Below are 26739 nucleotides of genomic sequence, written 5' to 3'. Positions count from 1 at the left end.
GACGTTGCCTATACGGCAACTGGCGACTCCAGAGCTAAATAATTACATAGAACAGAGCCTAGTAGTGTTAAGCACACGTCGAACTCGGAGGCGTGTTAATACACTCCAATAAACGCGTTTTACGCCCATAGTAAAACGTGCAACATTTAGTGGCGACTCCGCCGGGACTCGAACCCGGAACCTTTGAATTAGAACTCCAAATTGCAGAGAAAGAAAGAGATCACAAGTATTCAAGGTGTTCAAAATAATAAGCGTAATTCGGAAGTGTGTTTAGTGCATGCGTACTAACAGGGCTGTAAGGTAAAACTGAAAGCTTTTTGTTGCGACAAACTTTCGGTAGTTTTGTTAACGGAAAATAGCGTAAGCCGTACCCTTTTCTCGAAACACCACCCCAGCAACCCCCTGTTCCAAATTATAAAAAGAGAGTCAGAGAAAATGGCCATGCAGGCAATGGAACGTCTGATGGATCCAGCAAAGTTTGTGGTCGCAGCGACCAGCAGCAGTAGCAGAGTAGGCCAGTGTCCCACGTGGGAGCTGGAACTCCGCAAATATCTGCAGGGAAAGGGATGGCCCCTTTGGAAAGAGTTTTGTGCAAATGAGGAGACAGGTCCCGGGAGTATAGGTCATACTTGGTGGGAGAACCTCTCTCAAATACACAAAAGGAATCTAGGTAAAGCACGCAAGCCGATGGCGATTGTGTCCTGTTTGGCACAGTTGCGAGGCGCAGAGGAGGTCATCAGGACGCTCCGGACAGATTTAGAAGAGAGGAATAGGATGAGTAAGGTCGATGTCAGGGACATCGAGAAAGAAAACCTGGAATTAAAAGGGAAGTTGGCAGAGAAGGATAGAGAGGTGGATGATGCCAAGAGGGCTCACCAGTCTTGTCTAGCTCATCTGAACAGTTCCCAGACCCAGTATGAGAAAGCCTATCAGGACGTGCAACGTGCCGTTCTGATAAGACAGGAATCGGAAAAGCAGGTGGAGGCATTGCAGAGGCAATGTTCTGATCTCAAAGCAGCTTTGAGAGCACTCCATGCTGCAACGACCGAACAAAGACAAAGCACAGTTGACCACGCGAAATGCAGGAAACAGATTGCGGAACTGCAATCTCTGCTTTCGGTGCAGAATGGCTTCCAAAGCACCTTTGGAGCACAGTTAGATGGGGAAAATGCCCCAGATTGGCAGGAATTAAGCGAGACAGCGCAGCGTTATGTTCAGGGAACATGTACGCCCGCAGCTCAGCAGAAACGACAGGCACCCCAACCCCCCACAGCTCAGACCATAACCGCACCCATGAATCCCGTAACCACGCAGAGAAAAGCCGAATTAGAAGGCGCCCCAGACATAACTTACACCACCCCTTTAACAGTAACCCAGCTAAGGGACGCTTGTGAAAAGATCACTCCGTTCCTCCCCACCGCAGACCCCCACCAGTTTTTCGCTAAAGTGAAACAGCAGGCTACCATGTACGGCCTGGATGAGAGAGAGCAGGTTAAGCTCACCGTGCTGAGCTTAGACCAGAGTGTAGTAGCAGCCCTCCCCGACCCACAAAACGTGGCAGGAGGCAGCCTAGAGGAGATGCACACCGCCATTTTAGATGCCATCGGGTACAATAGAGGTGACCCCGTAGAAGGATTGAATAAGTGCAGGCAGAAGAGATCCGAACACCCCACAGCCTTCGCAGGAAGGCTGTGGATTCATTTCAGCGCAGTTTTCGGACAGCTAGATAGAGCGCATTTAACCCGCGAAAACATGGTTAAGTGGACGCGCACAATTATCTCACACGCAACAGAAGCAGGACAGAGCGCTTGCAATAGCTATGACCCCTCAGAAGAGGCCCATAACGAAAAATGGGTCCTGAAAAGATTGTCCCGCGCTTGGGAGCAATCGCTTCAGGGAAAAGGAAAAGTTAGATCCCCAGAAGAGGCTCAGGCTGCTGCAGATATCCAAGCAGTCAGAGAGCACCAGAAGCCCGCATGGGTAAATGAAGGCAAGAGCAGCCCTCAACAGAAAGGACAGGAATGCTATAACTGTGGACAGTTAGGGCATTGGGCAAAAGAGTGTAATGCACCCCAGCGATCTCAGAGAGGCCAGCAGACAGGCACTCTGAACCGCAATAAGACAAAACCCATCCACAATGTGATAGTACAGTCAGGACCCACCAATGTGGACGAGACGAACTGACGGTGTTCGGGCTCCCCCACTTGGGTCTGTGACACACTATGGGACTCATCAGGGAGGCCCGTAATCACAGCGAAAGTCAAAGGGAAGCCCATAGAGTTACTGTGGGACACAGGAGGCTCCCGCACCACCATTAACTCCACAACCACGGCACACGCAGACACGTGGCCGACCACCTCCACCATCACACTTAGCGGGTTCACCGGACACTCGCAGCAGGGACATATCACAGCACCCGTAGCGATTCAGCTAGGGAACATTAGCACAAGGCACCCCGTAGTTCTAGTAAATCTTCCCCGGACAGCAGAGCACATCCTGGGGATAGATTTTATGAACGCTCATAGCTTGTCGTTCGACCCAGTGAACCAGTGTGTCTGGCGAATGGCTAGATCAGACAGAGCCCCAGCCACCCTCACAGTAGGAGACTACGCTAATCGGATTAGCGCAGTGGGAGAGTACTCATTCGACCTGACTACACTCCACACCGACAGACAAATTAAAGCACTACTAAACAAACACAGGACAGCATTTGCAAGTCACCGTCATGACTGTGGCAGAATGACTGGACAAGTTCATGTTACCGGACAGGACCCCCGACCGCAAAAGCAATACAGATTTCCCCTCGAGGCAGAGGTGGAAATAGAAAAGGTTATAGGTAGCTTGTTGGACCAAGGTGTACTGAGAACGGTAGCCTCCACCAACAATGCCCCTATTTGGCCAGTGAGGAAGCCCGATGGATCATGGCGTCTGACCATCGATTATCGGGAACTCAACAAAGTAACCCCCGCAGTAGCCCCAACGGTAGCTACTAGTCCCGAGACCATGCTCAAGCAGGGTCTCAACGCCAAGTACTTCACGGTATTGGATATCAGTAACGGATTCTGGTCCATACCATTGGCAAAAGCGTGCCAATACAAATTCGCATTCACTTTTAAAACTCAGCAGTACACGTGGACATGCCTCCCACAAGGATTCCACAATTCACCCTCCATTTTCCACCGACAGCTGGCAAGTGGATTAGAGAAATTTTCCCGACCCGAATGTCTGGTACAGTATGTAGACGACCTACTACTGCAGACAGACACAAAGGCAGAGCACATTTCGCTTCTGGCCGAACTCCTGGAACTCTTAACTGAAATTGACTCCCGACACGGCAACCCCTTTGTGACCCTGTTCACAGAGGCAGAATCAAAGTGAGGTGTCCAGATGATGTAAGATAGGAATCGTTTGAGGGAAACGATGTCCTTTCTGATGGAACCTGCACGTATGTTTGTCTTCGTTTTATGTTTGTTTGTCTCAGGATTGTACATTGTTCAGCTGGAGGATGGACATCTTCTTTTCAGCTGAAAAGATTGTGACCACCTCACATACAAGTTAGCTTGTCTGCCGAAACTTTTGAGAACTTCGGTTTGATTGGAGATCTTTTCCAAAGTTGTAAGGCCACACGCCAAATAGCTTGTCCGCAGATATCTCTGAGAACTTCAGTGATGTCCTCAGTTGGAGCATCTTGGCTCCCTTGGTTTTTTTTTAGGTGCCCCTCTATTCGGCGAAATAGAGGCTGCAAGTCATGGTCAATACATTCATACCCGTTTTTCTTTCCAGGTTACTCAGGCAGTGGACAAACGGCACTGAGGACCCGCCCTGTCTGAGAACCAACCCTTGGTCAGCCAAGCTCGGGTATGGCACAGCACGCCCTACCCGGGGATCCCATCCAACTCGTACCCGTAGCGGCCCATACGCAACTCATTCGGATGTTTATTTCCAAGTTTGTTTTCATTTTAGGTTAGGTAGCCCTTCGGCCGCCATCCCACATGCTATTTACATCCGGGAACATTCGGATGGTAAATCAGCAAAGCCTGCGAGACGGCTCGCAGAAGGAAGGATTGTTAGGTGTATGCTGGTCTTTAAATTCGCTTTTTGAAAAAAAAAAAATGAGGGGAGTCACAGGGTGTGACTTAGCCAGTCATTTTAAAGGGTCAATTGGGTTTTGAAAGACAGATGCACTAACAAGTAAAGGTCTTAAACTGTGTATTGACAGATACTGTGCTTGATCCCAAAGGTTTCAAAGGACGAGACAGAGGTCGAAGCCAGGATTGTCAATACCGGAGGAAGAAGGAAGAGAAAGAAGAAGACCAGCAAAATGATGGAAGCCCACTTATTACTGTTTAATGTCATATGTATATGTGTGGAAACAAGACACGTTTCCCCCACAACCCCCACCGTAAATGCTTCAATTACAGCAAACCCCCAGTGCTCAGCTCTGATCAGCGAGGTTCAGACCTGGTGTACTAAATTCATGACGTGGTACTCCATGTCCTACATAATCGAATCACTGTTGGTGATCGCGATCCTCATCATCCTAGTGCAGACCCTCAGGTTGAGGAAATGGAAGAGGAGAGCCTCTCGTTCCAGCACCTCACCCATCTATAGAGTTCAATCCCCCATCTTCGGATTCCACCAAACCCCTCAACCCCTCACTGATTACAACACTCTGTAAATAAAAATTCAGCCATGTATTATATTGTTCCATACTCGACTGCCGAGTTGGGAAGTGTGATGTTGTGGTATGAATGGTTAAGGTTTTAGAGTGATTAAATGTTTAAGTTAAGGTTAAGGTTAATAGTGATAGGTAGAGGTTCCCAGTTGTAGTAATGCATGTCCCTTTGACATAGGGCCAAGTAGAAATGTTAGTTAAAAAAAATTTTTCTCTTCTTCCCATAGTTTAGAACAGAGTAGAACAGGAACTGGCAAGAGGTCAGAACACAAGGAAGGCAAAGTACATAGGTGATCCTTCACAATAGTATGATTGTGAGGATCACAAGGAGGGAATGTAGCCATGCTGGCCACGCAAAATGGACACTGAGCCAAACTAAAATGGAGGACAGCAGGGAAAGCCTGTTTAGTGAGAACAGACAGCCTGCTCTCAACTAATTAGCATTTTGCAAGCAGCAAACCAGTTTTCTGGCCAGGTGCAGATCTCCAAGCCAAAGGTGTTAATGGCAAAGCGCTTAACATTCCGATGAGGCGGCCCAGATCCAGGCACACACAATGGCAACATTTCCATCTCAATATAGCACTTAATTGGTGGAGTAGACAGGATGGCACCAGAGTAACGAATATCGAAACCACCCCCCCAACATCGAGGAAAGCCCCGCATTGGAGGATTTCGAAGGTAGCCGTTTGGAAACGTTCCAATCGGTACCGAAAGGTAGAGCCCGCCTAGAAGGGGGCAAGGACATTAGAGAGGGGTATAAAAGCAAATTCCCCACAGAGCCCGGTCTGTTAAACCCGTGCTCCGGCTCTGACTGACATCTTGCATCCTGACTCCAGCCGTTGAGCACCAGCCGCCGAAACCGTAAGTTCAACGCTCGCTACGCGATCCAAGCCCACTAGACTCCCAAGTACCAGAACGCTTGCTGAAGGCTGCAGTACCAAACCAGGACGAAGGCCTCGTTCTCTGACCTTGCCTGTTCCTGTTAGATAAGTATTCTGTTTGCTTAAGTTTAGTTATAGCTTAGTCTCTTAGTGTGTGCATGAGTATTTATTATAACTGTATAATAAATATTGATCGTTTGAACTTTACTAATCGGTGTATCGTCTTTATTACTTTGAACTTGACCTTGGAATACTTGTGACGTTGCCTATACGGCAACTGGCGACTCCAGAGCTAAATAATTACATAGAACAGAGCCTAGTAGTGTTAAGCACACGTCGAACTCGGAGGCGTGTTAATACACTCCAATAAACGCGTTTTACGCCCATAGTAAAACGTGCAACAATACCCACCATTCAGTCGAGCTGCTCGGAGGATCTCTCCAAGGTGAGTTTGTTAATACAAAGTTTCTGTCTCATTCCAGTGCTCATTGATTAATCGGGTGGAATGGGATGGGTTCAGTTCAAATTCTGTGTGTACGTCCAGGTGGAGCGGGGTATAAAGTATTTCAACCTGTTTCAAATCACCAGGTTAATGAACTTCTCCTTCTCTGTGCTACTTTGGAATATGTGTTCTCAGGATGTGGCTGACGCTGGTAAAGCCGGTATTTATCGCACATCCCAAGCTGCCTTGAGAAGCTGGTGGGGAACCTTCTGTTTAAACTGTTGCAGTCCTTGTAGTGAAGGTGTTCCCACAATGACCTTCAGTAGGAATTCCCATGACAATGACTAGAGAGCAGCAATATATGTCCAAGTCAGGGTGGTGTGTGACGTGGAGAGGAATGTGGAGCTGAAGTTGTACCCAAGACACTGCTGTTCTTGTTCTTGGTGTTAGAGGTTGTAAAGGACGAAATAACCTTGTTAATTTGCTGCAGTACATCCTGTAGATAGTACATATTGCAGCTGTAGTATGGTAGACGGTGCAGGAGAAACTGAGTCTTGTAGCAGGAGCACCAATCAAGTGAAATGCTCCGTCCTGGATGGTGTTGTGTTGTTGTGGCTGCACCTTCCAGGCGAGTGGTGATTATCATAGATTATCATAGAATTTACAGTGCAGAAGGAGGCCATACAGCCCATCGAGTCTGCACTGGCTCGTGGAAAGAGCACCCTACCCAAGGTCAACACCTCCACCCTATCCCCATAACCCAGTAACCCCACCAAACACTAAGGGCAATTTTGGACACTAAGGGCAATTTATCATGGCCAATCCACCTAACCTGCACATCTTTGGACTGTGGGAGGAAACCGGAACACCCGGAGGAAACCCACGCACACACGGGGAGGATGTGCAGACTCCGCACAGACAGTGACCCAAGCCGGAATCGAACCTGGGACCCTGGAGCTGTGAGGCAATTGCGCTATCCACAATGCTACCGTGCTGCCGTGATGATTCCATCACACTCCTGACTTGGAGCCAGTAGATTTTGGAGAGGCTCTGAATGGTCAGGAGGTGAGACACTTGTCTCGGACTACCCAGCCTCTGCCCTACATGTGCAGCCAGAGTGTTGATACGATTGCTCCAGTCCAGTTTCAGCTCAATGGTGTATACTTGAAATTGGCACGGTTAGGGCATAAGGGGGGTTTTATATTCAACAGAGAAACCAAGATGAAAAATCAATGGCCATCAAACAGACAAGCTTGTAAAAAATAGTACGAAGGAGTAATTAAATCAAGGAAGACTTGTAAATGTCAAACTTGCAAAGTATTACAATGTATTGACAGTACAGAAACAGGTCATTCAGCCCAACAGGTCCATACTCATCTCTATGCTCCACATGAGGCACCTCCCCCCCCTCATATCTCACCCCATCAGCTTTTCATTCTGTTCCTCTTCTCGCCTGCTTGTCGAATTTAAGATTCCCACTTCCTGTTCGAATGGCGCAGCCCTGATTCTAACCACTCTGTGGATAGAGACATCTCCTCTGAATTCTCCATTTGATTTGTTAGTGAATATCTTATATTTAAATTTATCTCTGCGCTCTCTTTCATAATCTAGAGGACATCTATCAGGTTACCCATCAGTCTTCTCCTCGAGAGAAAATAGTCCCAGCTTATTCAATATTTCTTGATATGAGTAACTTCTCAGTTTTTGCATCTTTCTAATAAATCTTTTTTGCACCTTCTCCAGTGACATTCTTTGGCTTGAATCTGATCACCTCACCGGCATGAGGTGGGGAACATCTCAAACTGGGATCCTGCTGGTTCAAATCCCGTTCTGGTCCTCTTGCAAGATTTTGCAGCCTTAACTAGATTTGCGCCCATCGCAAATGGGCCTGCTAAATTCCACCCTTTAATTTATTACACAGCACTGGAGGAAGATATTGGGTATCAAGGCATTATCTAGCCATGGTGGTGTAAAGGTGATATAATTACACTAATCCTGAGGCCCAGGTGAATGCTCCGGGGACATGGGTTCAAATGCCACCCTAATCCCTGGTGGAATTGAAGTTCAAATACTAAACCTAGAATATAAAGGTCGTGTCAGTCATGATGACCTTGGCAATTATCCTTTTTTTGATTGTTAAAGACCAACCTGGTTCCTGTAGGGAAGGAAATCTGCCTTACCTGGTCTGGCTGACACAGAAATCTGGCTGACTCTTAACTGCCCTTTTCAATGGCCCAGCAAGACACACAGTTCAAGGGCAATTAGAGATGGGCAGCAAATGCTGGCTTTGCCACCAATGTCCACATCCCAGAAAAAAATTAAAACTATCCATACAATAATGTTCAAACAGTGCTTTCTACCCATTGACATCAGGCAATGAGGGCAAAGGGAGAGAGGAGGGGCTGTGTGCCGTGCAGTGTATTTAGAGATTGGCAAGAACAAGATGGGAAGGTCTAGGAGAAACTGATAACATTACAATGTGTTAAATGTTTGTATGTAAGCATTTACATTGTATATAATGTGTGCATGTCAACTTGTGTGTATATCATCATTCTAGTCAAATTGTTATTTATTTGCTGTAAAATATCATTTGTCAGAGGCTGGTGTTCCATTCTCTGCTCAGTGAAGCTATGATGTGGAGGGAGAGGAGGACTCTGTTCCCAGTAATTACCAGTACCTATTTGGATGGTGGCATCATTTTCAGAGAACACCAATTCTTTGCTCTGATCTGTTGTGGGGCTTTTAAAATACATTCTCGGAATGGTGGGTATTTCTGACAAGGCCACAATTTATTGTTCAGCCCCAGTTTCTCTGATTCAGCAGAGTAGCTCACTGGGGCAGTTCAGAGAGCAATTGAGAATAAAACGCAGAGGCGGCACAGGTGGTGCAGTGGTTAGCACCGCTGCCTCATGGCGCGAGGACCTGGGTTCGATCCCGGCCCCAGGTCACTATCCACGTGGAGTTTGCACATTCACCCCATGTCTGTATGGGTCTCATCCCCACAACCCAAAGATGTGCAGGGTAGGTGGATTGGCCACATTAAATTGCCCCTTAATTGGAAAAATATAAAAAAGAATAAAACACATGGGTATGGGACTGGAGTCACATGTAGGCGAGACAGGGTAAGGATGGTCATTTAGGGAATAAAGAGCATTTCAGAAACAAGTGAACCAGTTGGATTATTACAACAATCCACAAGTTTTTTGGCACTTCAATGGCTGCATATAGTGACACCAGTGTTATTGACCAGTATTAGGTTAATTGGCTAATTCCCTCAGCAATCATATTCGGAGCCTACTATTTTACTGAAAGCACCTTCTTTATCCTGCAAACATTTAGTGGAAGTTGAACACACATTTTCTTGATAGTACTAACCCCATAACATAACTACTATATTACTTGAGCCATTGGGTTAGTGACTCTGAGACTGGAATGGTATCACTGAATGAGGATCATTCATCAGATCAGTATAATTTAAATTAATTTCACAGGCTGTCTTTAGAACTACTCTTTGCAATAAGTAGTCTTAAATATTGAACAACATTAATTAAATAGACTTAATGGCAGAAAGATTCCAGTCCACTGACCATGAAGTATTTTAATCTGTTCAATGAACCTAAAATGCAAAAAGGTGACAGCAATTGATTGAGGAAGATAATATTTGTACATTTGCAGAATATTTTACCAAAAAGTCATTTCCCCAGTAATCTGTGAATATTGGCCACTCCATGTCTGATGCCATTGGTTTTGCTCCATTAGGTTGTCCATCATGAAGCTCTCTCTGTTTCTGGGCTGTGTGCTGCTGTCGATTCTGGTTGTAGCCTCAGGCCACACATTTGATTCAAAACTGGATGAAGATTGGAAGAGCTGGAAATCGCAAAATGAGAGGCAGTACACCGAGGTAAAAGGGGAATTTGTTCCAGTATGGAGCCGATTCCAAACATTCAGCTCATTGTGAAGGTGGAGGAATTCCACACTCAATAAATTATTGAGAATTCTTACTTGGGGTTAAGGTGGGATATTCGAGTTCCCTGTTCAGTAAGATCAAGGACCCCGAGGGTAGAAATCCCAACGCCAAAGAGCTGCCAGTCTGTCAAAGTTTGTCAGCTGTGCATTGCTTGTCAATGCCACCAGGTGGTGATGTTACTTCCAGCAAAATACTCACCTGAAGCCTAGTCCATCAGTGAGCGGTGGCAGGCTGGGGGTTGCAGTTGGTGGCGACTTGGCCGCAAGGACAAGGCTGTGCTCTCACTGGCCCCTCGCACTTCCCAACACCGGGTCCCACAATCAGGTACTGAAGAACCCCAACTTGGAAGACCACATGCAACTCCAACAGGATTTGCTTTTCAGGGTTGGTGCATGTTGAGTACCCTGCCCAGGTGGACATCAACAGTGTTAGGTTAAGCCCCTAATTGGACATTAATTGTCCACATTAGAACCTCAGTTGCCAGCGGTAGGGCAGCTGCCCATGAGACCTCACTCCCTGAACTTCATTGGACAAGAGGTATGAAGGGGGAGGTGTTCCCACCTTCCACCCTCCTGTCCATTTAAATGCTTCACATACACCAACACAAACACCCCAGGGAAGGAAGGGAATTAAATTCAGTCTTTGTGCAAATTAGTTTACTGGGGTTCCACTGGGTTTCTGTTGAAGTTACCATAGAAACCATAAGGTTTGGGGCAGCATGGTAGTTAGCATAAATGCTTCACAGCTCCAGGGTCCCAGGTTCAGTTCCTGGTTGGGTCACTGTCTGTGCGGAGTCTGCACGTCCTCCCCGTGTATGCGTGGGTTTCCTCCGGGTGCTCCGGTTTCCTCCCACAGTCCAAAGATGTGCGGGTTAGGTGGATTGGCCAGGCTAAATTGCCCGTAGTGTCCTAAAAAGTAAGGTTAAGGGGGGGGGGGGGGTTGTTGGGTTACGGGTACAGGGTGGATACGTGGGTTTGAGTAGGGTGATCATTGCTCGGCACAACATCGAGGGCCGAAGGGCCTGTTCTGTGCTGTACTGTTCTATGTTCTATGTTTCAGTTTCAGGACCATTCTTTGTAAACGTATCAACAGTGTCATCACATTCACCATTCAGAACACCCCCCCCCCCCCCCCCCCGCAAAATCCAAAATTAAAGGAATGAGGAGCCAAAATCTAACCTAGAAACCGCATGATCCATATTTCCTCTCGATTTCCAATATTCTGTTGTTCATCAGAAAACATGTCAGGGATAAAGATGTCGACCCAGCTCAGCCGATTATTCCTACTGCTCTTTCAGGCTGAGATTCCAGAGTGGGAAACGTGCCGGGTTGGGTGACTCAGTCAGGTTGAGATGCAGAGAGAGATTCAGTCTCAGCGACATGACAGTGGCAGGTCAAGCTTTACCATCCCTTGGCAAGTTCCTACTGGTCATACATTAGCATGCCATGAATACTCATTATATTAAAACTTTTAAAAATGACCTACCTTTATGATAAGGTCAGCAGTACAAAGGGGTATCGTAGCTCTGGGTTCACAAAGGTCAGCTTTGTTCAGTTGTATCTGAGTTCAGTGGTTTTCTTTGTTGAACGCTGCAGCACAATTGAGGGGGAGGAGAATAGCAGCTTACCTGGAAGCTCAGGACCAGAAAAGGAGAGTCAGGAGTGAGATGGAGTGGTGTGGGGGCTAGGGTCGGGGCATGGAGGACAAGAGGGATACAAGAGAGGACAGAGAGTGGGACTGATCTAACATCAAACACAATGGGCTGGATTCTCCGATTCTGCGGCTATGTCCACAGGATCCTTCTGGTCTTACAACCAAAACGTCAGTGCCGTCTCCGCACCGATCCTCTGCCTGGTGGGGGCTAGTAGCTGCACCATGCAAAGCTTCCAGCTTTACCTGCAGATATGGCCGCAGAATGGCTGGGTCCGTGGTCGTGCATGCGCATGGCGGTGGCCTGCAGTGACCGCGCCATAGAACATGGCGCCAGCCACTCACGGACCAAGCCTGCCAAAAACTGACCCCTGTAACCCCCCTAGCCACCCCCGGACTACCTCCTACCAGTCCCCCGCACCCCCACCGAAGTCCCCCCTTGTCAGCAGAACGGCTCTCCTCCCCCCCCCCCCCCCCCCCCCCCCCCCTACTGTGGACTCAGTCCGCAGCCGCCATGCGAGGTCCCTGAAAGTTGTGAGGCCACACGCCCCATGCCGTGGGGGACTTGGCCCATCTGGGGCAGAGCATCGGGGGAGGTGTACACTGTTTTTGAGGGGGCGGAGCATCGGAAATATGGTATCGCCCCCGATTCCAGCGTAAAAATTATTTCTGTGGCCAATCGCCAAATGCGATTTCGGCGTCATCGATTGGAGAATCCAGTCCAATGAATGTGATGAGGTGGGTGATAAATGACAGTAAATAATAAGGCTGACATTGATGAGGGGACATGTTTGAGGGAGGCAGGGAGCTAGGATCTGTTGAACTGAAATAATGACAGGATTACTGAGACAATGGATTTGGGAAGAAAATTGTGGCTGGAATTCAGAACCGCTCTGTTTATTCAGCAGGTTCTGCTGCATTATCGCCTGAACGTTGGTTTCACCAATAATAAGCTTCCCCCACCATGTGATTGCAGGAGCAGGCTCCCGACACAAAAGCAGAAATGCTGCCGACATCTAGCCCTGTCGTCAGGACTGCCTAAAGCATTGGCCTCTCAGAGCGCCGGTTCAATCTGCTTCACCTTCTGTGTGTATGGGAAGGGGAAATATTGTATCCTCTACAATATCTTTCCAGCAGTGTGTACTCCAGCACCTGGGGAAATGAGGACAGTTCCTTCCGTGCAACATCCCACACCTGCCAATATCTAAACTCGCTCCTCTTTGATATCTCAAACTTCTCCCGCAACTCCTCCAAACTTACCCTTCACAAACAGGTCTCTAACCCGGACTATCCCTTCCTTCTGCCATTTTCTATATAACCTATCCATCCCGCCCTGACATAAGCCTACGGTTCCCACAGAGTGGGGCCAGCACCGACATGTGCCCTAATTTAAAATGCCTTCCCAGCTGGTTCCAGACTCTAAATGATGATTCCACCCTCGTGCTGCTTGTATACTTCCCCGGGGAGGCGTCACGAGGACCTTCAGAGTTATTCCCTTACATGAGTCCTCCTCCAGCCAGACCCAATCCAAGCCCCCTCCCCCAACCTATCGTTGCATCTTTTCAGCATTTGTCGCCTAATAATGCAGCAAATTCGGGAGTGTCAGGCCCCCATCCTGCCTCCGCCTTTACAACAGGGCCCTATTAACCCTGCCTGGCCAAACAAACTCCAATATCAGCTTGTCCACCCTCCGGAGAAAGGCCTTTGGGAGAAAGATTGGGAGGGACTGTAAAAGAAACAGGAATCTTGGCAGTACATTCATTTTTACCACCTGCACCCACCCTGTCAGCATCAAGTGCAGGACATCCCACCTTTTACAATGTTTACCAAGCCCATCAGGTTCCATTTGTGCATCGTGGCCAGTCGTGCACCACCTGAATCCCCAAATACCTAAATTTAACCCCCGCAGCCTCCCACGAATGTGGCGACAAGGGGCTTTTCACAGTAACTTCATTTGAAGCCTACTTGCGACAATAAGCGATTTTCATTTCATTTCATTCATTTCATTTCATTAAATTAAATTAAATGGCAGGGCTCCCAGTTTCACCCTCTGTCCCGAAGCATTTACCAGAAAGGTCTCACTTTTCCCAACGTTCAATTTATACCCTGAAAAGGTTCCAAATTTCCCCAACAGGCCCATTATCCTCCCCATACTCCCCAGTGGGTTTGCCACAAACAACAATAAATCATCAGCACACAACGACACCCTGTCTCCCAACCCCCCCTCACAATCCCCTGCCACCAAGAGGATGCATCCAAATCTATCACCAAGGGCTCAATCGCCAGCATGAACAGTAATGGCAAAAGCGCATACCCCTGTCTCGTTCCCTTGTGCAACCCAAAATATCCCAAGTGTGCGTGGGTTTCCTCCGGGTGCTCCGGTTTCCTCCCACGGTCCAAAGATGTGCAGGCTACGTGGATTGGCCGTTCTGGATTGCCCTCAGTGTTCAAAAAGGTTGAGTGGGGTTAATGGGTTACGGGGATAAAGGGGGATAGAGTGGAGGCATGGGGCTTAAGTAGGGTGCTCTTTCCAAGGGCCGGTGCAGACTCGATGAACTGAATGGCCTCCTTCTGCACTGTAAATTATATAATCTCATTTGTCCTCACACTTGCCATGGGGGACGCATACAGGAGCCGCACCCACTCATCAGGATTTTTAAAGCTAATGTAGAATTTTACTCTTTAAAAATGCGAGAACCTGATGTCTTCATGTTTTTATTCAGGAAGAAGAGACCTACAGGAGAAAGATATGGGAGGACAATGTGAGATACATCGAACAGCACAACCTGGAGTACTCAATGGGGAAACACACATTTACTTTGGGAATGAACCAGTTTGGAGACCTGGTGGGTACAAGATGTCTCGTCTGGAAATGATCAGATACCAGTTATTGGGGTGCTATTACTGAATGAGATGTGATTGTGGTTAGTGATATCACAGCCACCTCATTATAACAAAGAATCTAATCTTCCTCACCAATATATGTTTCTGTCAAAATAGATTCTCCTCTCCATTTTAATGTCAACATTTATTGCTTTTTTCTTGTCAGACATGCAGCTCCATGGGCTGGGACACTGCTCGTGTGTCTGGGGTGCCAAGTTGGCAGTGCCAGGGTACCCAGGTGGCACCAGCAGTGCCAGCATACCACCCTGCCCAGAGGGCATGCATCTGGGGGCCTCCAATCCCCTGGTAGAGCCACACGAGTACCGTTCTGTCTGGTACCCGTTCTTGAAGATCAGTACCGAACGGCACGCGCCCAAGGCTTCCAAGGGGAAGTGGATAGATCCCAGTGCCTTGATTATCTGAGGGAACTGCATATTAAAGTGAGACTGGCTGCCTCATCCTAATGTGCAGATTTGCCAAAAAGTGATCCCGCCCACAATAGATGGGCTTTACAATGTGACGACTCGCGAGATCATGGCCGGGATTCTCCCCTACCCAGCGGGGCAGGGGGTCCCGGCGTAGCGGAGTGGCGCCAACCACTCCGGCGTCGGGCCTCCCCAAAGGTGCGGAATTGTCCGCACCTTTGGGGGCTAGGCCCGCGCCGGAGTGCTTGGCGCCACGCCGACTGGCGCTAAAACCGGCACCAGCGGCCTTTGACGCCCGCCGCCCCGTGCCGGGGCTGGCCAAAAGGCCTCGCCGGTTCACGCATGCGCTGGTGCGTCAGCTGCTGCTGATGTCACCACCGGTGCACGCGCGCTGGGGGATTCTCTTCCGTCTCCGCCATGGTGGACGCCGTGGCGGCGGCGGAAGAAAAAGAGTGCCCCCACGGCACTGACCTGCCCGCCAATCGGTGGGCCCCAATCGTGGGCCAGGCCACCGTGGGGGCACCCCCCGGGATCCGATCCCCCCCCAGGACCCCGGAGGCCCGCTTGCGCCGCCAATCCCGTCGCCACCAGAGGTGCTTGAAACCACGGCGGCGGGAGAGGCCTCTCAGCGGCGGGACTTCGGCCCATCGCGGGCCGGAGAATCGCCGCAGGGGGCTCGCCGATCGGCGCGACCTGCGAGGAGTCGGAGATTTTCGCCCCATGTTAGATCATGCGAGGCTTGGCGAGTCAGGCCGATCCCAGGAGCGGGGTCTCCTGTCATTTACCGATCACGTTGTGCAGGGGACGCTGCTTTTTGGGGCAGAATGGCCAGTAGATCACCCCCTAAATGTGAAATGGTGGATCCCAGTTCAAAATGGCATCCACCGCACCTCCACAAGTGACACTGTTTTCTCTGGTTTGATGTGTGAACCTGTGACCAGAAATGGGAATGCTACCCAACCTTCTCCTCTAAGTCCCAAGGTCCTAAGGCCAATTCTGGACTAACTGCAGCCTGAGTTGAGAGCAGGGAATTAAGAACAGGCTGGTGGTGGAATCTGAGAGCCACCTGATCGGGATGGTTCAGTTAAACTCCAATAAACTCAGCCATAATGAGGGACTTTACCCACTCTCCTCTATGCAAGTGCTCTGGAGGATTTTAATTACATAATTAAATACATTCAAAGGTGTTACAGTGCGTAGGCAATGAATTGTCTTCAAAGAACATAGCATACAGCAGTGTTTTTCAAACTTTTTTTCCGGGGACCCATTTTTACCGACCGCCGACTTTCGCGTCCCACGCCGGCTGACCTTCACGACCCACGTAGCTGACCTGCGTGGCCCACCATTTCTCTTAACTTGTTTGTTGCTGACATAAATGGAGAAAATGGGTTTGGGTCCCTTTGGCCCCAATGGTCCCTCTGTCCCTTTGGCCCCCCGAACTTGGAAAAAAAATGCAGCGACCATATTTTTAAAAATGCAGCCGCACTGCGCATGCGTGCCCGCACTTCAGTGTGCAAGCGAATAGTTGCGCATGCGCACCGATGATCAGACATGCATGCACAGTGCGGCCAAATTTTTTTTATCTGTTCCTGGTCATTTTGAAGGCCGCTCATAGCTGGCATTATTAAAAGCCAGCTGCTGCGGCTGTTGCGCACAGATTTGCGCGATCGGGAGCACCATGGCGGATGGCTCCAGGACCCTCCCGACACCCGCCCACGACCCACCTTTGGGTCACGCCCCTGAGTTTGGCAATGCTTGGCATACGGCGCCTGTGTATTCATTCAGGGTGCAAAACCCCAAAAAAAGCAAGTCAACCGTTGCTGACAAAGGATGTTAAAGATTGTATAAGATTAAAAGACTCATACAGTTGCCAGAAATAATCATAAAACTGAGAATTGGAAGGTTTTCACAACACAGCCAAGGAAAGCCAAGAAACCGATAAAGGGAGAACAGAATATGAGTGCAATCTGGCAAAAAACATAAAAAGAGACTGTAAAAACTTCTATAGGTTTGCAAAAGGAAACGTTTGGCTACGACAAATGTGGGTCCATTCTAGGCAGAGTCAGAAAAATTCATAATGGGGAACAGAGAGATAGCAGAGAAGCTGAATGATTACTTTGTGTCTGTTTTCACTAAGGAAGACACCGGAAATCTCCCAGAATTAGAGATTCAAGGGACAAGGAAGAATGGGTTGAAGGAAATTAGTATAAGTAAGAAGGTTGTATTGAAGAAATTGATGGGACTGAAAGTAGGTAAGCCCCAGGATCTGATATTATGCATCCCAGAGTGTTGAAAGAAGATAAGAACTAGGAGCAGGAGTAGGCCATCTGGCCCTTCGAGCCTGCTCCGCCATTCAATGAGATTGTGGCTGATCTTATATGCACTCAGCCCCACTTTCCCACCCGAACACCATAACCCTTTGTTCCTTTATTCTTCAAAAACTATGGGCGCAATTCTCCGCACTCACGACGGTGCGGAGAATAGCGGGCGGCGTAAATTTTTACGGCCACGCTAGTGCGACGCCCTCACGCTATTCTCCCCCCCCCCCCCACGCCCGCCTCCCGACACGAATCGCTGCCCGCCGTTTTTTTACGGCGAGCAGCGATTCTCAGCTGGCCGATGGGCCGAATTCCAAGGCCTTTACGACCATTTTTATGAACGTCAAACACACCTGGTCTCACCGTTCGTAAAAACGGCCGTAAAGTCCCGATCTGGGGAACCATGGCACCGATTGGCACGGCAGTACCACGGCAGCGGGTACTTACCCCGCGCACTCTTTATCCTTCCGCCGCCCCGCTGTATCCATTCGCGGGGCGGCTGAGGGGCATACCGGCCCGCGCATGCGCGGGTTTCACGGAAATGCGTGATGACATCATCCACGCATACGCGGGTTGGAGTCGTCCAATCCGTGCATGCGCGGCTGACGTCATCTGACGCGTCAGCCGTCGCTAACTCTGGCTAGCGGGCTTAACGAAATTCGTTAAGCCCGCGATGCCGGAGTTCACGGCCGCGGGATGCTAGCCCCGACCGGGGACCAGAATCGGTTCCCGGTCGGGGGGGCGGAGGCTGGCGTTAAGCCCGCCCATTTTTGACGCCAGCCTTACGATTTCTCCCGGGTGCGGAGAATCACGCCCTATCTACCTTTATCTTGAAAACATTTAATGAAGGAGCCTCAACGGCTTCACTGGGTAGGGAATTTCATAGATAGAACATAGAACAGAACAGTACAGAACAGGCCCTTCAGTCCTCGATGTTGCGCCGAGCATTGTCCGAAACAAAGATCAAGCTATCCCACTCCTTGTCATTCTGGTGTGTTCCATGTGCCTATCCAATAACCGCTTGAAAGTTCCTAAAGTGTCCGATTCCACTATCACAGCAGGCAGTCCATTCCACATCCTAACCACTGTCTGAGTAAAGAACCTACCTCGGATATCCCTCCTATGTCTCCCACCTTGAATCTTATAGTTATGCCCCCTTGTAACAGCTACATCCACCCAAGAAAATAGTCTCTGAACGTCCACTCTATCTATCCCCCCTCATCATCTTATAAACGTCTATTAAGTCGCCACTCATCCTCCTCCGCTCCAAAGAGAAAAGCCCTAGCTCCCTCAACCTTTCCTCAGAAGACCTATCCTGCAAACCAGGAGCATCCTGGTAAATCTCCTTTGCACCCTTTCCAATGCTTCCACATCCTTCCTATAATGAGGTGACCTGAACTGCACACAATACTTCAAATGTGGTCTCACCAGGGTCATGTATAGTTGCAGCATAACCCCGCGGCTCTTAAACTTAAACCCCCTGTTAATAAACATGAACACACTATAAGCCTTCTTCACGGCTCTGTCCACTTGAGTGGCAACCTTCAGAGATCTGTGGACATGAACCCCAAGATCTCTCTGTTCCTCAACATTCCTCAGAACCCTACCGTTGACCCTGTAATCCGCATTCAAATTTTTTCTACCGAAATGAATCACCTCGTACTTATCAGGGTTAAACTCCATCTGCCATTTTTTGGCCCAGCTCTGCATCTTATCAATGTCTCTTTGCAGCCTACAACAGCCCTCCACCTCATCCACTACTCCACCAATCTTGGGGTCATCAGCAAATTTACTGACCCACCCTTCAGCCCCCTCCTCCAAGTCATTGATAAAAATCACAAATAGCAAAGGACCCAGCACTGATCCCTGTGGTACACCGCTGGTAACTGGATTCCAGTCTGAAAATTTTCCATCCACCACCACCCTCTGGCTTCTATGTGATAGCCAGTTACTTATCCAATTGGCCAAATTTCCCTCTATCCCACACCTCCTTACTTTCTTCATGAGCCGACCATGGGGAACCTTATCAAACACCTTACTGAAATCCATGTATACGACATCAAGTGCTCTACCTTCATCTACACACTTAGTTACCTCCTCAAAGAATTCAATCAAATTTGTGAGGCAAGACTTGCCCTTCACAAATCCATGTTGACTATCCCGGATTAAGCTGCATCTTTCCAAATGGTCATAAATCCTATCCTTCAGGGCCTTTTCCATTAACTTCCCGACCACCGAAGTAAGACTAACTGGCCTATAATTACCAGGGTCATTCCTATTCCCTTTCTTGAACAGAGGAACAACATTCTCCACTCTCCAGTCCTCTGGAACTATCCCCGTGGACAGTGAGGATCCAAAGATCAAAGTCAAAGGCTCTGCAATCTCATCCCTTGCCTCCCAAAAAATCCTTGGATATGTCCCATCTGGCTCAGGGGGCTTGTCAACCCTCAGGTTTTTCAAAATTGCTAATATATCCTACCTCAAAACATCTACCTCCTCCAGCCTACCCTCCTGTATCACACTCAAAAACATGGCCCCTCTCCTTGGTGAACACTGAACAAAAGTATTCATTCAATGCCTCTCCTATTTCTTCTGTCTCCATGCACAAGTTCCCACTACTGTCATTGCCCAGTCCTACCCTCACCCTGGTCATTCTTTTATTTCTCACATAAGAGTAAAAAGCCTTGGGATTTTTCTTGATCTGACGCTCGAAGGACTTCTAATGCCCACTCCTAGCTCTCCTAAGCCCTTTTTTTTAGCTTATTCCTTGCTACCTTGTAACCCTCAAGCGACCCAACTGAACTTTGTTTTCTCATCCTTACAAACACTTCTTTTTTCCTCTTGACAAAACATTCAACCTCTTTTGTGAACCATGATCCCCTCACACGGCCATTTCCTCCCTGACAAGGACATACCAATCAAGAACACGCAATATTTGTTCCTTGAACAAGCTCCACTTTTCATTTGTGCCTTTCCCAGACAGTTTCTGTTCCCATCTTATGCTCCCTACTTCTTGCCTAATCGCATCATAATTACCCATCCCCCAATTATAAACCTTGCCCTGCCATGTGGCCCTATCCCTCTCCATTCCAATAGTGAAAGATACCGAATTGTGGTCACTATCTCCAAAGTGCTCTCTCACAAACAAATCTAACACTTGGCCCAGTTCATTACCCAGTACCAAATCCAATGTGCACCCCCCCCCCCCCCCCCCCCACCCCCCTCTTGTCGGCCTATCCACATATTGGGCGGAATTCTCCGCAGGGGTCGAATTCGTGAAGGCCATCATGAAGTCGGCCGAGATTCACGACGGCCTCGGAGCCCGCTCCCCGCACCTAATTTACCCCCACCCGGGGGGCTAGGAGCGGGCCTCGTCTTTCCCGGCCGCGACCTCGTCGCGCCGAGAATGTGAAGTCATCTGCGTATGCGCGGGTTGCCGGTTCCAATCCGCGCATGCGCGGATGACTTCATCGCGCAGACAGCATGAACCCGCGCATGCGCGGTGCAGTCTTTCTTGACCGCCGCCCAGTAAGACATGCCGGCTTGATCTTGCCAGGCAGCGGAGGGGAAAGAGTGCGTCCGTTTTGGACGCTGGCCCGACGATCGGTGGGCACCGATCGCGGGCCTGTCCCCTATCGAGCACAGTTGCGCTGCTCCCGTCCAAATCGGGCCATTAGATGCCCCAAACGGGCATCTGGTGCCCGTTTCACAACGGCAGTGAGCAGGTGTGTTTGCTGCTGTGTTGAAACGGGCGTGAAGGCCCGGCCGCTCGGCCCATCGGCCTCGGAGAATCGCCACTCGCTTTAAAAAACGGCGAGCGGCGATTCGTGGCGTGGGTTGGGTGTGGGGGGCGGGGGAGAATAGCGGGAGGGCATGAAAAATGTCGGGAGGCCCTCCCGCTATTCTCCAACCTGGCGTGGGGGGCGGAGAATCGCGCCCATTGTGTCAGGAAACCCTCCTGCACACACTGTACAAAAAACTGCCCCATCCGAACTGTTCAACCTATAGAGGTTCCAATTAATATTTGGAAAGTTAAAGTCACATATGAAAACTACCTTGAGACCTGCAAAACCTACCTATAATCTGTTTTGCAATTTCTTCCTCCACATTTCTATTACTATTTGGGGGCCTATAGAAAACTCCTAACAACGTGACTGCTCCTTTCCTATTTCTAACTTGGGCCACGTGTCATGGGGAACCGCAACTAAGCGGGATCTTAATTCCTCACCCGCGGCCGAGCTCCACCTTAGCGACCTTCCTTTCTTCCAGGCTCTCTGCTCAACCATAGTGAGGGGCCACAGGTCCGGCAGTCCCCCTCCTGTCTTCTCCCGCTCTTGGTGGTTGTGGGCAGCCTTCTCCTGGGGAGGTGGAGCCTGGGTTGCCAGCCTGGTAGTCCTGAGGTGCCCTGGAGGCAGGGACACTGTGCAATTGGGCTGGAGTTGCCAACGTGGGTGTGGGGACTGCAGAGGGCCCTCCCAAGATCAGTTCGGGCTGGGGGAAGGTCAGGGATTTTTTTTGTGGGCCTCGGAGATTGGAACGCATTTAACAGTGGCAACCCGATCTCTCGCTATAAGGGGGAGTTCTGGTTAGCTAAGTTTCCTGTAGTTACAAACGGGGCTTTGTGAGGCTCGGCCGCGGATTCCCCATTTAGGCCCCCTTTTCAACACGCGTCACATCGAATAACCACCTGTTTCTTGGCATTGCGGGTGCCGGGAAACCACATGGTTAAACACACGCACCCGGGGTCTTTGATCCCTTTTGGGAAGATCGTGCCCAGTTTTGGTCCCCATATTTAACGAGGGATGTAGTTACATTAGAAGCTGTTCAGAGGAGGTTCACAAGTTTAATTCCAGAGATGAGGGGTTGGCCTGATAGAGAGATTGAGCAGTTTAGGCCTATACTCTCTGGAGTTTAGAAGAATGGGAGATCTAAGTGAGGTATAGCAGATGATAAAAGTTATTGACAAATAAGATGTATGGCGGATGCTTCCTCTTGTGGGACAAGCTAGAACCAGAGGTGATAGTTTTTAGGATAAAGGGTAGCAGATTTAAAACAGAGATGAGGAGAAATGACCTCTTTCAAATCTGTGATATTTACTACCAAGAGTTCAGTGCATGCCGGAAGTTTGGTAGCATAATGGTTAGCACTATAGCTTCACAGTGCCAGAGTCCCAGGTTCGATTCCCGGCTTGGGTCACTGTCTGTGCGGAGTCTGCACGTTCTCCCAGTGTCTGCGTGGGTATCCTCCGGGTGCCCCAGTTTCCTCCCACAAGTCCTGAAAAAAGTACTGTTAGCTAATTTCGACATTCTGAATTCTCCTGTGTACCCGAACAGGCGCCAGAATGTGATGACTTGGGGCTTTTCACAGTAACTTCATTGCAGTGTTAATGTAAGCCTGCTTGTGACAATAAAGAAATTATTATTATTAGATTTTTAATTAGTAATGGGTTGAAGGGTTCCAGAGAATGGGCAGGAAAATGGAGATGAGGCCGAGAGAAGATCAGCTATGATTATATTGAATGGCGGAGCAGAATTGAGGGGCTGAATTGCCTAATCCTGCTTCAAGTCCTTCTTTTCACATGGTCTTTACAGACAGGCTTGTGAAGCTTTGGAATTCTCTACTCCAGAGGGCTGTGGAAGCTCTGCCTTTGAGTATGTTTAAAGCTGAGATTGATATATTTCTGATTGACAATGACGTAAAGGGTTATCGGGATAGTGGGTAGAAAAGGCAATGAAGTGTCCGATCGGCCATGATCGTATTGAATGGCGGTACAGGCTGGACCGGTTGCCTGGTCTATTCCTGCTCCTATGTTCCCAGATTATCAAATTATTTCACATAAAATGAGGGACATGTATAATCACTGCTGCCATTTTGATTGTTGTACCCTCGACCAGAGGGATACTTTATCATCTTCAGGCTCCCCACCCATCTTTATCTTGGAGTATGAAGAAATGGATGGACCATTTTTCCTGCAGTTCTTTATTTTAGTCAAACATCTTGAGAATGGAGTGTCAGCGCTGCTTGATATTTTAATCTCTCTTTTTGCTAAGCTCAGTGAGTGGATGCGAATGTGGTCCTGTGAGGTTATCCGTTCTTCTCCGACACATTATCCACTAAAAATAATTTGCTTTATTAATGAATGCCCATGTATTTGACTTTCTAGACCACTGAAGAGTTCAATGAACGCATGAATGGATTTCTCCCAGTCGAAGCTGATCAATGGACTGAAGAATTTGACAAACATGATGTAGTTGAAAAAGATGGAGATGATGATGAATTTGATGAAGAAAGTGGTTATAATCTGACAGCTGTATTTGTCGATTGGAGGGAAAAGGGCTATGTAACTCCAGTGAGGAACCAGGTAAAAACCAGAAGGAACCATTCTCGCCATTATTGAAGTGCAATTTTCCAGCTGCAACACCAGCTTCATCGTCGGTGGGACAGGAAAACTTGGAAAGCTGTTAGAAGTCAACAGTTCTCCAAAATTCCTGCCCCGCACACAACGATGCCCGCCGGTGTCAGGGTCGGGTATTGATGGAACCATCAATTCACCAGACACGTGTTTCCAATGTGAATCTAGGCTTTAATCGACTTACTTCAGAGCCAGCCTGTTACCTGTCGATGAACTCGTAGTGACCCAGGCTGACTCTGGACACGGGTACTTATACAGCTGCACAAGGGGGAGGAGTCGTGGGCGCAACCAAGGGTGGAGCCCAGTACAAGTTCCTAGGTGCTCCCAGCGCTACTCCCCCTAGTGGTAGGACAATGCTACTGCGCTTACAACAAGTGTGAATTACGTATATATTAACATATATTACATTCACCACAGGTATGAAATCATGGTAGGAATTCTCAATCTTAAGTTCATTTTATTCACGGAAAGCGACTATTAAATGCTGCATTCCAAAGTACAAAAGCTTTATTAAGATGCAGCAGGGTAGCATGGTGGTTAGCATAAATGCTTCACAGCTCCAGGGTCCCAGGTTCGATTCCCGGCTGGGTCACTGTCTGTGTGGAGTCTGCACGTCCTCCCCCTGTGTGCGTGGGTTTCCTCCGGGTGCTCCGGTTTCCTCCCACAGTCCAAAGATGTGCGGGTTAGGTGGATTGGCCATGCTAAATTGCCCGTAGTGTCCTACAAAAAGTAAGGTTAAGGGGGGGTTGTTGGGTTACGGGTATAGGGTGGATACGTGGGTTTGAGTAGGGTGATCATGGCTCGGCACAACATTGAGGGCCGAAGGGCCTGTTCTGTGCTGTACTGTTCTATGTTCTTTAAGTGTAGAAGTACAATTTTTGCATGCTAAATAAGAATTTCAGACCTAAACTGGCAAAACTCAAATCAAGATGGACTCTCCAAGCTCCATGTCATATTATATCCACTCTCACTTCATGAGCATTCCATTGCACACTCTTACTTATCCACTTAAATTCTGTTGGAGCTTGAGCTTTTACGGATCATTCCCTACCCAGGAAGTGCTTGTTCTGCATATTCCACATGAAGACACATGGTGAGGATGGCAAACAATGGGCCTGATTATTCCTCTTGGAGACAGGTCTGTTTTTGTGTAAGAATCCCATCTCTGGTGGAAAACTGATCTGAGTTGCATATTTCCCTGGTTTTGAGCCCGAATTGAAACTGGTTTCCTGTCCATTTAAAGCAATTGGGGCAGGAATTGGGGTGGCAGGGGAGGAGGAGGACAGGCACCCATGAGGAAGAGGAGGGCAGTCATCTACTGAGAGCATGGCAGGAGGCTGCAGAGCGTGGTTACCTTGTCATGCAGAGTCAGTACCTCTCTGTTCAACATCTTCTCCCTCTGTCTCCATTTCTTCCTCCTCTTTTATCCCCTACCACTCTCTGATAATCCATCCCCTTTCAGGTCCTCACTGTCCTTAAGGACCACACTTTTCTGGAGGACCATAGTATGGAGATCGCAGAAGACCAGCACCAGGAGGGAATTGCAGGGTACCAAATAACTGCACCAGACATGGTGCCCACTGTCCTGAGCCTACAACGCCCCATCAGTTTTGATTCTGAGGTGCTGTCCAGCATTAATAAAGGGGATACTTGTCATCTGGCTGATGCACTGGTGTGAAGCTGCCTGTGAGATTTCACAGAGATCCACAGTTGACAAAGGCATTGATGCCTGTGATCTATCTGCCTAGACACTCTTAGTCTTCATTGGCACTGGTTCTCAATCATCTGCAAGTTTCTGTCCTCTGCCTATAGGTCTTTCTCCTTCATGCCCCTCATCCCTTTCTTCTATCCTTGTGATCCCCGGTACTCGGCTCCCTGAGCAGACTGCTGCTTATCATTTCCAATGATCTCGGCTTCTGAGCAAGGGTACAGCACCCATTTCCAGCATTAGCCATGTTGGTGCTCTGAGGGCATCCAATCAGCCAGAAAGTGATGATGATGTGACAAGTGTATTTGTCGATTGGAGTATAAAAGGCTATGTAACTTCGGTGATGAACCAGGTAAAAGTCAGAAGGAACCATTCCAGTCATTATTGAGATGGTATTTTCCAGCTCCAACACCAGCTCCATCATTGCCACTGGGATAGGAAAACTTGGAAAGCCGTTAAAGGTCAGAGGCTCTCCAAATTTCCCTTCCGGCTTGCGCTCGCTGGTGTCGGGGCGGGAAAATCCAACCCCAAGTGTGAGCTTCTAATTCTTCTTGCCTGAAAATGCCGCTGCTGGTTACTCATTGCAGCTGTTTATGTGCGTACCACTGCTCTGATATTCACGTGATTCCAGGTAATATCTGAAGTGTGTTATATTTTTGTTCGAAGCTGCAAACAGAAAAGAAGTAGAGGTGTCACGCTCTAATCTTGTGTACAGTGCAGATTTATTTAGAGATATTGTTTCTGCACGGTATGGTGGTCAACTGAAAGGCCACTCAAACACTCTGCTGATCATGTGACATTCCACTGGCAGGTAGTATTACTTGAGTACATAAGTGACAACTCCCTGAACTGGCAATGTTCCTAATGCTGGCTTCTCTGCTGACCTGTGATGGATTTCTCCAACCTCCAAGTGTTAAAGGTCTTTAGAAGTTGAAGAGCATTTTAAATTACCTTTTTGAGACTCTTCCCAACTCACAGGCATGATCCACACCTCCACGCAGCTGATCTGGTTCAGACAGCTGTTAAACTCCAACCCACTCTTGGGAACATAGAACATAGAACGATACAGCGCAGTACAGGCCCTTCGGCCCTCGATGTTGCACCGACATGGAAAAAAAAAACTAAAGGCCATCTAACCTACACTATGCCCTTATCATCCATATGCTTATCCAATAAATTTTTTAATGCCCTCAATGTTGGCGAGTTCACTACTGTTGCAGGTAGGGCATTCCACGGCCTCACCACTCTTTGCGTAAAAAACCCACCTCTGACCTCTGTCTTATATCTATTACCCCTCAATTTAAGGCTATGTCCCCTCGTGCTAGCCACCTCCATCCGCGGGAGAAGGCTCTTGCTGTCCACCCTATCTAACCCTCTG

At 48.6% G+C, this 26739-nt stretch overlaps 1 protein-coding gene across 1 annotated transcript in view; it reads left to right on the top strand.

The window, feature by feature from the left end:
• LOC119952927 overlaps positions 1-26739 on the top strand; it is a 1042551-nt gene that overhangs the window by 929997 nt on the left and 85815 nt on the right. The window contains 2 exon segments of the mRNA XM_038776559.1: positions 14339-14461; positions 23405-23602. Of these exon segments, the coding sequence (XP_038632487.1) occupies positions 14339-14461; positions 23405-23602 (321 nt within the window).

This window comes from Scyliorhinus canicula, chromosome 18 (genome assembly GCF_902713615.1).
Source record: "Scyliorhinus canicula chromosome 18, sScyCan1.1, whole genome shotgun sequence".
Lineage (NCBI taxonomy): Eukaryota > Metazoa > Chordata > Chondrichthyes > Carcharhiniformes > Scyliorhinidae > Scyliorhinus > Scyliorhinus canicula.
Note: the sequence above shows the minus strand (reverse complement) of the source record. Positions and strands in the feature narration are given on the sequence as shown.